Here is a 13,220-nt window from a genome sequence, read left to right as displayed (position 1 = left end):
CTTTATCTTATTATATATATGACAAAACAACAATACACATAATTTATTATCAATCTAAGGAGACATTGCAAATAATTAAACGCCGTTTAATTATGAACAAAACCTGATTTGTTATCCATCTTATAGCTGGATTAACTTGGAACAAGCGAACATCTACCCGGGATCAGGTTTCCCTGCATGTGATAAGCAAACCATATCGATGCACACGAGCTCATGTTATAACATATACCATCAGATAAAAAATTAAAACATGTGTTGGATAAAAATCATCTCAAGATAATTTACTTTTTCAATAGTCTTCCACAGATAAAGGTTTAAATGTCATAAAATAGTTGTAAAATTTAACGTGTTTCATCATATGCGATTTGTCGTTGTATAGGACAATTTACTAAGTTTTTGTTATTATGAGTCATTTAGATCGATTTGACACAAAGATGAGTCTTATGAATAAAACGCGTGTAAAATTCATGTGTTACGTAATCCTGACGGACATATAATATTATAATTGTCAAGTGTGAAAATTGGAAATTTAGCTCTGCAAGAACTCTGAAATAAATAAAAAAAGCTGGTCTTAAAAATAATGATTCTGAATAATCTCAGTCAATGCATTGATAAAATGTATTCTTTCTAAATTGAAGTCACATATGAAATCTCATGCGGATGACGATCGATGACATGTTTTTTTTTTTTTTTTTTGGCATTCTGCATATTCTTTTGTTATGCTAATGAATCGGTGATATTTTTTTTAGAAAAGTACCACTATACAAAAAAGTTGGATATGTTTAATTGATCTAAACAAAGATGTAAATCTGGTTTGCGCTCTTGGTATGATTGCCAATGAGACAACTCTTCACAAGGCTCCAATTGACACAGAAATTAATAACTATAGGTCATCGTACGGCCTCCAACAATGAACGCAGCCCATGTCGCTATAAAGGGGCCTGAAATAAAAAATGTAAATAATTCAATAAAAAAAAAACATGTATGTATAGATAATGAACGAAAAACAAATATGTAACCCAGCAACAAATTACACACACCGAATTACAGTCCCAAGACATGAAACAGACTCATACATAATGTATGTATTTTGAAATTATTTATGGTATTCTAGAGAAGGGAGGGGTTAATTTCATGTTTTCTTTTTTTCAAGACCACAATATTGTTTTTGTGGCATTTGCGGTATAGGTTTTTCACATTGTTTGAGGCCGTAAAGTGACCTGTAATGGCTAATTTCTGTCATTTTAGTCTCTTGTGAAGAGTTGTCTCATTGGCAATCATACCACACCTTCTTATTTTTTTTATATATATTGTAATGTGTCAATCTCATTTAGAATTATTAGGGAACTTCATATTATCAAGTTTTTTTTTTTTAACTCAGTATTTTACCCAACTCTTGTTTCCAAGACTTAGAGGGGCAAAAGAAGGAACCAACGCTCAAAATACCTTTCTTTTTTTTTATGAGTCCGAGTTGATATAGTTTGCATTGCTGAGAACTGACCAATAGTAATACTTACATTTCTGAACAGAACTGAAAAGAACCAAAGCTAAAAATTTCAAAATTTAAGACGCACTCTATTTTTTAAAAATGTTTAAGAAATTTCCTTCTTACATTTTCCAATCAGATTTATCCTAAATAAAATATACGGGTCTCATTGTAGATCATTGTAAAATATAACTGTCGAAAACAATATTGAGCCAAACACATTATTATCATATGTCAAATGCAAAACTAAGCAAAAATAGATATGCAATTGTTACAAATTTGCTCGGTTGTCCAGGAAGCAAACTAATGACCACCATAACCAGTTAAGCCAATCAGCCCGGAAAGCAGGAATCGAAAAAAAAAGTCCACTTTGTTTGCTAAACATGAAACAAATTAAATTCAATATTTACTTGAAGAAAAATCAATACAAAGTATATATGAAAGTTTAAGTTATTTAATGAAAATTAATGAAATAACGACTTTCTAGGTAGAAATACAATTTTGCATATTGCACATTATTATAACCTATTCGAATGCACCGCTGACCACTGGAACTACTTACGATCACTTACATACCATGAGTTTATAACTTAAAATGTACACCACATGGCATCGTGATTGTTGTCTCATCTAGGAAAGGTGAGTAAAAGTAAATCATGTGTTTGACTTAACCTTAATTGGGATTTGTATATGACCCTTTTACATTCAGGGACGTTTTATACAGAATGATACGGTAAGGTTGGTGACCCTGGTGGTATAATAGTATTCATAAATGTAAAATGGGTATACCATCTCTGTATACTATTGTATTCAGCCCATTAGTGTGTAAAAGTGTTAGCGTAAAGTATTATCGTGCAAGAAACACAGTTGTTCCTGGTGTGTATAAAAAGACCAATATAACAATTTCAGACTCGAGCAGGTTCGGGAAATAATTTTACCAAATTTTACAGGGTTTTTAATTTTATTTTGTGGCGATTTTTGGGGAAATACTACAACGTGAAAAGGGTAACATAAAAGGCAAATTCTTTTGGTTATCTTCTCTTCTGATTTCTTGTTTTTTTTTTGTGATGATGGAAAATGCTGATATTCATAGGGATCACTTTAGCAATTTATTCATTTTCTGTAAATTACCAAACTTAATACTAGTATCCTATCTCAAATGTGTTATTATGTCCAATGGGAGATATCTGCACACGAGAAACACAATCCGTAAAGTTTCTTCGTTTACTTGTATAATGTACAGTTGTATACATTCTATTTGCAACCTAAAAAAAAACATAAATCTGAAATCAGATTTATAAAGTACGGGATTTATTGTAGAAAAAATATTGAAGGGACCATTGAGCCAGTCATGTATCTTTCAGAGATAAAAAAAAAACTGATGGAAAAGATCAAGGTTTGATTTCTGATGAAAAGTTATAAACGAATGCAAAAAAATACTGAGGCACAGATTTAGTAAAAGCACAACAGAAAGTCAGTCAAATATTGAACGATTGTTATACTAGTAACTGGAAATAATATTATCAACATTTTTAATGTTAGAAAAACAAGAAGAAAAAATACAATGAAAATGCATTCCTCAGTACAAAATATTAATCTCATGACCATGCATATGCACAACTGGATTAATAAACATATCAGTTTATAGTAACTTATAATCATCAAAACTTGATTGTTTTTAGTCTGAAGTCTTTTATGGAATTTTTATGCCGTGGGACAGAGTAATTTTTCAAAAGCTAATCAGATGCCAGACTGTTTTGATTGGTATTGTTTTACTGTTCAATCTGAATTTGGCATACAAAACTGTTAAACATACGCATAATTGTCATGTATAAAACAATGGTAGTATTTTTCATGTAAGATATTTCTAAACTGCATGCAAGCATGTTTTACTGTGTGATGCATGTTCAGATTCAGATCACTCATGTACTTCCGTATTACCGAATATATAGTATATACTTTACATATTCTTACACATAATGACCAAGTATAAACTTTTGATGCTTTATTGTGTGATGCATTTTCAGATTTCGCGATTCCCTTTTTTCTAAAAACTTGTATATCTTACAAATAATTTTCATGTATGAAATTTTCGTCACATTTTATTAAGAACATCACCCACCATCCATATTCTTGGTGTGCCTGTCGTATTATTGGTGTGTCTATCGTATTCTTGGTGTGTCTGTAGTATTCTTGGTGTGTCTGTTGTATTATTGGTGTTTCTGTCGTATTCTTGGTGTGTCTGTCGAATTCTTGGTGTCTGTCGAATCATTGGTGTGTCTGTCGTATTTTTGGTGTGTCTGTCGTATTCTTGGTGTGTCTGTCGTATTATTGGGTTGTCTGTCGTATTCTTGGTGTGTCTGTCGTATTCTTGGTGTGTCTGTCGTATCATTGGTGTTTCTGTCCGAAGTCGACAGCCTGTGGATCGAATCATTAGTTGTCGTTTGTTCATGTCGGTCATATTTGTATTCCGTAAATTTCATTAAAAGACCGTTTGTTTCCCAATTTTGAACGAATTTTACATATATTATAACGTGATTATTATGCAAATTTGTTTTATTAAATCTAAGACATTTTTAATTTCAGTATGAATTTCCTTTTTTACGTAGACAGGGCTTACATATCATAAGTTGAGTTATTGTGAGTTCTTAGTTCTTTGTGTATATAGACGATAACATACATATGTTCTCCTATAGCTGATGTGAACCTAGCACCTTTTAAAGAGATGCTTAATAAATGGGCTAACAATTTCGCTTTATCAAAAGGAAGGTTTAACTATATATACATCTTCTGAGAAGAGACATAATCTGTAAAAGATCGATAACAGATATAAAATATCTAAAATGAGCCTTATGTGAATAAAACTCTTTTTGTAAATAACAAAATGTCCAACGAGGCATTATGACTGTCTAACACTTTTAAAAAGAAGCATGTTTTTGTCGGTTTTATTTGTGAATGTAGATATACAATTTCAACTTTTACGAAAAGGGTATAGTCTGCGTTTGCATAGGGCAAACTAGGTACTTAAAGGCTGTTGTCGTATACAACAAAAGTGTAAAGGTGTAAACAAGGGGCAGTTTAGTTAAACAGCGGACAGTGCATTGTTTGAAAATAAAACCATTTCCTCGCCGGTTAATTGCTTTTCTCCACACACTTTAAAATAAAAAATATATACGAATAAAATTCATTTAAAGTCCTTTTTCTTTTAGTTTGTGGTCTTTGTCTGCATGGTGATTTGTTTTCTAGCCTGCAACTATTGTCACAGAAAGCTCGACATAAGGAGAGTGATCCGGCGGAATGATTAGTAAAGAAGGCGAGACATTTCAGTGTTTGCACTCTTGTGTTAACATCATGGAGTAGACATCGTATAAAATTTTCGCTTTGAAAGTATGACCCGCTGACTGCGCCTATGCTTCCGACAAATTCCAGTAAGAACTGATAGGACAAGTTACCAGTGAAATTTTTACATACAATAACACAAAAATATAGTTGAGCATGTTTCGGGTAGAATTAAATGTTTATCTATAGTCATAGGCGGATCCAGTATAAGTGCGTTAAGGGCGTACACCCCCTTGTTCCCCTCTCCAAACCATATCGGGTCAGTGGTAATCACTTTTCTCACGATTGTTTTGATTTTTTAGCACATTATTATCTATAACTATATGCCTTGTTCCGCTAGCCGGACTTACTCCCCTTTTTAAAATCCTGGTTACGCCCCTAGTGGTAATGTGCATTTTCAAATCCCACAGTTCAAAGAACGAATATTTGTAAATTCAACTATCCTTGAAGAAAACTTGTGTCACTAACTATTGTTTCGTCCTGATAGGAACAAATCGTGCTCAATCTAGTTGCTAATTTATAATTAAGATAATCTTGACGGATTATTTGATTATCGATGTAATTATCTTACTGATTAAATAACGGTATTATTTATGAATAAGTAATGTGATTATAAATTATTTTCGTTTATTGACGTTTTAGCGGGAACGTGTGGTAAACAATTTAAAATTTTAGGTTTATGATCAGACATGCTTCCCACATTTACGTACATGTATCATTTGCAGTTATTTTATGGTCATGCAAGACATTCAATGTTCTGAAAGAATAAATCGATTAACAATTAAAGTTCAGCTTAATCAAATTTTAATCATTGATTTCCAACTGAGTATTTACATGTGTTGTTGGATTTCAATAAAGTAACAGAACGACTCGATGATCCCATGACTAAAGGGTAAATGTGCCTACGACCCCATCTTAAGTTTAAATCTGGCGATGCTTAAGGATGATAAACGAATTAGATCGTGGTCTTACGCATATGAAGGTCCCATTTTTATTTTATTAAAATGCCTCGACACTTAATACACAGTATTGGTCATAAAGATCGTTTCTTTACTCCACATTGTTATTTACCATACCCTACATGAATTCATTTGTAAATTTGCATCTTATAAAAGATAAGCAACAACCACTTGGTTATTATTTTGGGTATCTGTATTGGTCGATTGTCTAAACATACACAAACATGAAAAAATCGAAGTGTACATCCCATTTTTATATAAATGAAATACGTTATAATAAATCAATTTGCATACGATTTCACGGCAACGTTCAGTAGACGATTTCGTTCAAATAAGCATGATTTTCGTACTCGGATTGGATTTTTTTATATAAAATGATTTATTATATAAATATACGATATCCACTCAGTACTCGTCTATATCTGGGACATAATATCTTTTCACGGTTTCTTTTTCGGATAAGGGAGAGTTCCTGTATAAAAAAAAAATATATATATATATTTCTTTAGGCACAGCCTCGCCTATAGTAGACCTCGCCTATGTTACGATTTCGCTCCTGTGATTCTGTTTGGCATTTTTTTTTTAATTCCCATTATATCGTCGACTTTGATTCTGATGGGCATTTTTTCTTATTCCCATTATATCGTTGACTTTGATTCTGATGGGCATTTTTTTTATTCCCACTATATCGTCGACTTTCTAATCAATATCTAATACACTCATGCATGCAAATAAATCTTTATCAAACAAAAATTGAGGACATACGAACCTTCATCTTGATGATTAAACTCACGAAATGTATCCAAATAGCAAAAAAGCATCGAAAGTTTCAAGAAAGGAAACAATCATCTAACAAAGCATATTTATCATTGTTAAATTTAATGATTGATACACGGAAGAACATTCAAGGTATTAATGCTGACATGGCGAATCCAGGGAAAGTGTGTTCCGGGGGGGGGGGGGGGGGGGGGGCAACCTTTCTTTCTTTCTCGTAACTCGATTATCTCCGCAGAGTTTTCCTTTAATTGCATGTTAAAAGTATTAAACTGTAAACTTCCCATGTAAAATTCAAAATAAAACATGTAAACCTCCTTTGTAAAAACACATAAAGACTTAAAAAAAAATATGTAAATATAGACAATAGACAATAGACAATATTTAATTCGCACAAACACATTTACATTAAATGGTTATGGCATACAAAATTAAGACAATAAACTTACAATAGTTAAATTGATTACATTTATATTAGAGTGACAGTGGTATTCACAGCAAAGAAGAAAAAGGCTATAAATATCAACAGTTAACACATTATTAATGTTCATGAACAATTGAAAAAAGAACACAAACAAAAATTAGGTTGGCATTGCATATTAAAAGAAATACAAGTTATACAGATGTTCTTAATAAAAGACAATCATTAATATACCTTATGGTGATTTTTATAATGACTGGTAGACTGCTATTTAAAAGTACAGTCAAATGCTTAAGTGTTATAGTGGACTGCAATTTAATAAAATTGAAATTAAGATTTTTATTAATATTTTGTATATAGGTATCCCTTAATGCTGTATAGCATGGACAGATTGAGAAGAAATGGTATTCATCCTCAATTTCTTGCCTGTTACAGGATAAGCAAATGCGTTTACTTCTTTCAATGTTGGTATAACGCCCTCTTTCAATTGCTAGGGAATGTGCACTTATTTAAATTTAATGAAAACTGATTGGTCAGTTTTGAATTTACATATATCAATATATAAGGGCCTTTTTCTAATTCTTGAATTCTTCTAATTATGGAATCACCAAGAATGAGATTGTCTATGTCTGTTCCTGGTTTAGTATCATCGCCTGGGTGTATTTGAAAACTATTTATATCGTTGTTGTTAATGTCCTTCGGCTTGGCCAGGATATTGTTGAGAGAAAAGACAGTCTCATCTTGTACGTTTGATATATAATTTATTTTTTTCATTTTGATATATAATGTTGTTGTTTTACGATTGTTAATTTATTCTTCATGTATATATTATTTTTTATTTTCTTTGGTGGTGGAACTGTTCGACATACGGAAGTATGGTTACCCTACAAAGGGTGTAAAGATCCAGAGAAGAAGAAGAAGAAGCTTCATCTATTTTTTTTGCGAAAAATTATATCATGTGACTGAATTTTTGTCATTCAGAATATATGAAGGGGATGAGGTTTTGGGTGTTTTTTGCTGCTCACTGGAGCAGATCCAGCAATTTATAGAGGGGTATTCAGTCCAAACCAGGAGAAGAGGGTATCAATTTCCCTATATATATTCAATTGTTTTGATCGTCAAAAAGGGGGTTCCAACCATTTGTCCCTATTTAATTGCATTGATCTGCAAAAAGTGGATTTTCAACCCCCGCTCGATCCGCCATTGCTGCACATCCATACCACAAAAAGATTTGTGTGCGGTAGCACCTCTCCCGGCAATGATAAGTAGGCCGACAGGACTAACAAACGTCAAAGTGACAGGTTTATCTGTTCGTTTTTTTTTATAATGATCCAATGATTATCATTATTATTATTTTGATGATCAAAAACAAACTTCTCTGAATTTCAAAATATTGGCGCACTCTTGGGATTTTGGATGTAGGGTTTAAAAATGATATGCGGGGTATGGGGAAAAAAGGGGGGTCGAGGGAACATGGATAAAGTGAAAATAGCGGGGTTTTAGGAAATGAACATTCCCTATAATCATCCATAATTATGACGTCGGTATTCGAACTGTTTCGGTAAGGTGTTTTTTTAGGAAATGGTATAATCTGTCTTGGCAGTTTTACTATAGACATAGTAAGTTGTTGATGATACCCATGTTCTCGCTTTCATTCATTCAGTAGATTATGACGTGAGGTTTATCGTCATCTTGACAACCATGAATTACAACTTTCTCCGATTCTTCCGCACTGATTTTTTCTATTTCATTTATTCCTTAGTTTGAATCCATAATGTTTCAATAAATTGCTTCCAATCAACTTTGAAATTAAATACCTTAATTGAAAATTTTGATATTTAACCTATTTTAAAGAAAAAGAACCATTGTTTAAAATTAAAATAGTCCTCCAAAATCGATTAACCAATCGAACTTTTAATCGGATCGGAATTATTCAGGTTGTGCATCGGCTTTGGTATAAATCTTGCGCGCGCCCGGTTTAACCGTAGGCAAGTAAAATTCAAAGTTCCAGCAAAGGACACACATTACAAACTTAAATCAAAATGAGGGAAATCGTACACATTCAGGCTGGACAGTGTGGAAACCAGATTGGTGCTAAAGTAAGTTTTTTTCACATGTTTTTTTAGCTAAGAAAAGTGAAATATAATGATGCGCGAAATTACTTTCTCGCGCTGCGCTGCCAGCGGCTCGTTGACAAAACGATATTTGTATCAATAAATATACGAGACAAAACTGTCAATATATTTCACATTCCGTGCAATATCGATAAGTAATTTACGTTTATTATTGGCTATAGTCGCCGTCACGTAAAATTGGCACCATGATTTTTGTCAAAATTTTCTAAAATATCGACCGCGTTTACTCGAGATCATGTTTTTCAATTAGCGGGATAAAAATCCAATCCAAATATATACTTCTGTCCTACCTTTTATTGTGTTTGCACTGTATAATCCTGACCTTCACATTTTTCAAGATTGTTTTCATTGTAAAACCGCCATCTTGGTTTCTATGAGGATCCCTTACTACATAACATTCGTTACTCTCCAGGTAATATCATTGTCATTGATGATACGATTTCCCGCGCTTTTTACATAGAGATGACGCACAGCTCCGAGAGACACAAGAAAATTGAGAGCACGTGGACTCCACGGCAACACTTCCGGTAATAACAATGGTCGGATTCCACCATACAAAATAATCCTGGATTTTGTGAAGGTCAGGATTATACTGTGCAAACACAATAAAAGGTAGGACAGTAGTATATATTTGGATTGGATTTTTATCCCGCTAATTGAAAAACATGATCTCGAGTAAACGCGGTCGATATTTTAGAAAATTTTGACAAAAATCATGGTGCCAATTTTACGTGACGGCGACTATAGGTTTTCCCAACTGTTTGCCATAATAATTTATTTTACGTTATTTTACCGAGTTTTTTTCCTTACACTACGAATTCTCTGGTGTACTCTTAATATGTTAATGGTGTCCCTCTTGTCAGCTTATTTTCCGTTGATAATGGTGATTTTTTCCCTCTGAAAGTTCGACTTATATTTCTCCTCGTATACAGTACATTCTATTCAATGCCATTGATAAACATTATTTGCTTTCAGTTCTGGGAAGTCATCTCAGACGAACACGGAATTGACCCCACAGGAACATACCATGGTGATTCAGATCTGCAATTAGAAAGAATAAATGTATACTACAATGAAGCAACAGGTAAATAGCAAGATGTGTTTAGTTAAATAAATAGCTTATTAAACTTGACACTGATTGACTGATTTTTTACAACAGTTTTAAAATGAGTGACAATAAGTTGTTGGAACAGAATTGTGAATTATATTATAAATTTCACATTATTTATTTCTGACCAAATGATAAAAATTATCAAGTTTAATAAAATAAGAATCGTCAATTACTTTTACAAAAACAAAATAAAAAAATCCTTGTGGTTACCTCCCTTTGACCATAATTTGTAATTGGTATAAACATTCCATGAAGGAATTTGCTTACATAACAACAAGAATAAATACAAATATGCAGAGTATGGTCTGAAGAAATGATGATAGTCTGTCGGAAGCTGAAGGAGACAATAATTTGCTGTCGGACCCTAAACTGGATAAAGAGAGTGATAATATCTCTTGCACGTAAAAGACACCGTTATAGGTATCAAAAGTGAGCAGACTAATGCTGCTACAAGGCAGCACTTGCAAAGTGAAAAGGGATTAATATAAATTGTAATAACTTGTTTCCTATATAAATAAATAACTAAATCTGCAAGTTATTCAAAAATTGATATAGAAAAAATAAAAGCTAGGCTTTTATTACATTAATCCATTCGCTCAAAAACAACGTTACAAAAAGATATTCGCATACTGGCTGTATAATATTGAAAATATTTATTTGCATATTGATCTTGTGAAAATTTTACTCTGATGTAATGTACAAAATATGTTCTGTCACAATCTGATAGAGTTGATACATTGTGTGTGTGTCATGTGTAATACTTAATAACAGATGAGTATTTTTAAACATCAGAATTTTTAACAATAAAAATTATAACTTTTTGGTTTTCAGGAGGCAAATATGTACCACGTGCAATTTTGGTGGATCTTGAGCCAGGAACTATGGACTCTGTCAGATCTGGTCCTTTTGGACAAATCTTTAGACCAGACAATTTTGTGTTCGGACAATCAGGTGCAGGAAACAACTGGGCTAAGGGACATTATACAGAAGGTGCCGAATTAGTAGATTCAGTGTTAGATGTTGTGAGAAAAGAAGCTGAGAGTTGTGACTGTCTTCAGGGATTCCAACTTACACATTCTTTGGGAGGTGGAACTGGATCTGGTATGGGAACCCTCTTGATCTCCAAAATCAGAGAAGAATACCCAGATAGAATCATGAACACCTTCTCAGTCGTACCATCACCTAAAGTAAGTATTTGGTTGGTGATTTGAATGTAAATCTGGCTTGACAATTGTTGTTACATAAATCTTTTCAGTTACTTTTGCTTATTTGTTAAAAAAATTAATGAATCCGCATTATCAGGGATAAAAAAAAAGTTCAACATCATGTTGTAATGTGTAAGTAATTCAAAACATAATAAAATAGATCCACAGTGCTACACACTATAATGTGACTTGGAAAACACACATTAGATTTTGTCTTGTATAAAATTAATTGTACAGGTGACTAATGATCTCTACTGTTTTCTCTTTTCAGGTATCAGACACTGTTGTAGAACCATACAATGCCACCCTCTCTGTCCATCAACTGGTAGAAAACACTGATGAAACATACTGTATTGACAATGAAGCTCTTTATGATATCTGCTTCCGTACTTTGAAACTCACTACTCCAACATATGGTGACTTGAACCATCTAGTCTCTGCCACTATGTCTGGAGTAACCACTTGTCTCAGATTCCCAGGTCAATTAAATGCTGATCTCCGTAAATTGGCTGTCAACATGGTACCATTCCCACGTCTTCACTTCTTTATGCCAGGATTTGCCCCATTAACATCCCGTGGTAGCCAGCAGTACAGAGCTTTGACTGTACCAGAACTTACCCAGCAAATGTTTGATGCCAAGAACATGATGGCTGCCTGTGATCCACGTCACGGCAGATATCTCACAGTAGCTGCCATGTTCCGTGGTCGTATGTCAATGAAGGAAGTAGATGAACAAATGTTGAACGTACAGAACAAGAACAGCAGCTACTTTGTTGAATGGATTCCCAACAACGTCAAGACAGCAGTCTGTGACATTCCACCAAGAGGTCTGAAAATGTCTGCTACATTTATTGGCAACAGCACAGCCATCCAAGAACTATTCAAACGTATTTCAGAACAATTTACTGCTATGTTCAGACGAAAGGCTTTCTTGCATTGGTATACTGGTGAAGGTATGGATGAGATGGAATTCACAGAAGCTGAATCCAACATGAATGACTTGGTCTCAGAATACCAACAATACCAGGATGCCACTGCTGAGGAAGAGGGTGAATTTGAAGAGGAGGAGGGAGAAGGAGAGGAAGCATAAAATGTGACAATCTCAACTACAATTATATTCTTGTTAATTTATTTTGTTATTGGACCTACCACAGTAAAGTTCTACGGGTTAAAAATACTCAAAAAAGCATAGCTATATATGAACAGTATTAGAATTATTACAGAAATCCAACATTGTACGACCAAATAAAAGTAATGACCACAAACTAAAGTTGTATTACATCATCACTATGGCAATTATTTCATTATCCTCTGGATTTGTTCTCAAAAATTTGAAGGCTGAAATTTCATTGCCTCTTTTGTAACAATCAATAGAAAATAGAATAGAGAGTTGAAAGATCTTTATTAATTCAAGCAAACCTGTTGTTTAGTCAGAATTGATTAATTGAGTTAGTGGGGCGGGTTTTCTGCTTAGCAAATCTGAAATGAAAAAAGGCAAGGTCATTGGAAATTTTTTCAATATTTGTTTGGTCATGTCTTGGTGTGGTTTTAATATTTTCTTTGACTTTTTTGCTTTTAAAGCCAGTTGTTTCCCATGTTGGCTGTAGTATACTTCAAGACAATGAAGAATGAACAATCCGCATTTTTTAATCCATGTTGATTTGAAGATCACATTTGGTTTATATAAATATTATCAACAAGGGGACACGTGCATTTAAGTATCATGCCTGCTTAACTTACAAGGTGGAGTGGATGAAAGTATCATTATGAAGGTTTTACAAGTAACACAC

General features: G+C 33.3%; 1 protein-coding gene across 1 annotated transcript; it reads left to right on the top strand.

The window, feature by feature from the left end:
• Positions 1-8,903: 8,903 nt before the first annotated feature.
• LOC134712565 (tubulin beta-4B chain-like) lies at positions 8,904-12,700 on the top strand. Its single transcript, XM_063574262.1, has 4 exons — positions 8,904-9,078; positions 10,090-10,198; positions 11,057-11,412; positions 11,702-12,700. The coding sequence occupies exons 1-4, from the start codon at positions 9,022-9,024 to the stop codon at positions 12,518-12,520; spliced, it is 1,341 nt and encodes a 446-aa protein (XP_063430332.1). The 5' UTR covers positions 8,904-9,021; the 3' UTR covers positions 12,521-12,700.
• The last annotated feature ends 520 nt before the right edge of the window (positions 12,701-13,220 follow it).

The sequence above is a fragment of the Mytilus trossulus genome, chromosome 3 (assembly GCF_036588685.1).
Source record: "Mytilus trossulus isolate FHL-02 chromosome 3, PNRI_Mtr1.1.1.hap1, whole genome shotgun sequence".
In the NCBI taxonomy this organism is placed as follows: domain Eukaryota; kingdom Metazoa; phylum Mollusca; class Bivalvia; order Mytilida; family Mytilidae; genus Mytilus; species Mytilus trossulus.
The sequence above is the reverse complement of the archived record's forward strand: the minus strand, read 5'-3'. Positions and strand labels throughout refer to the sequence as shown.

Coding starts and splice junctions, on each gene's coding strand:
- LOC134712565 (XM_063574262.1), top strand. CDS start 9,022: ATGAGGGAAATCGTACACATTCAGGCTGGACAGTGTGGAAACCAGATT. Junction 9,079..10,089: donor GAAACCAGATTGGTGCTAAA/GTAAGTTTTTTT, acceptor ATTTGCTTTCAG/TTCTGGGAAGTCATCTCAGA. Junction 11,413..11,701: donor CAGTCGTACCATCACCTAAA/GTAAGTATTTGG, acceptor TTCTCTTTTCAG/GTATCAGACACTGTTGTAGA.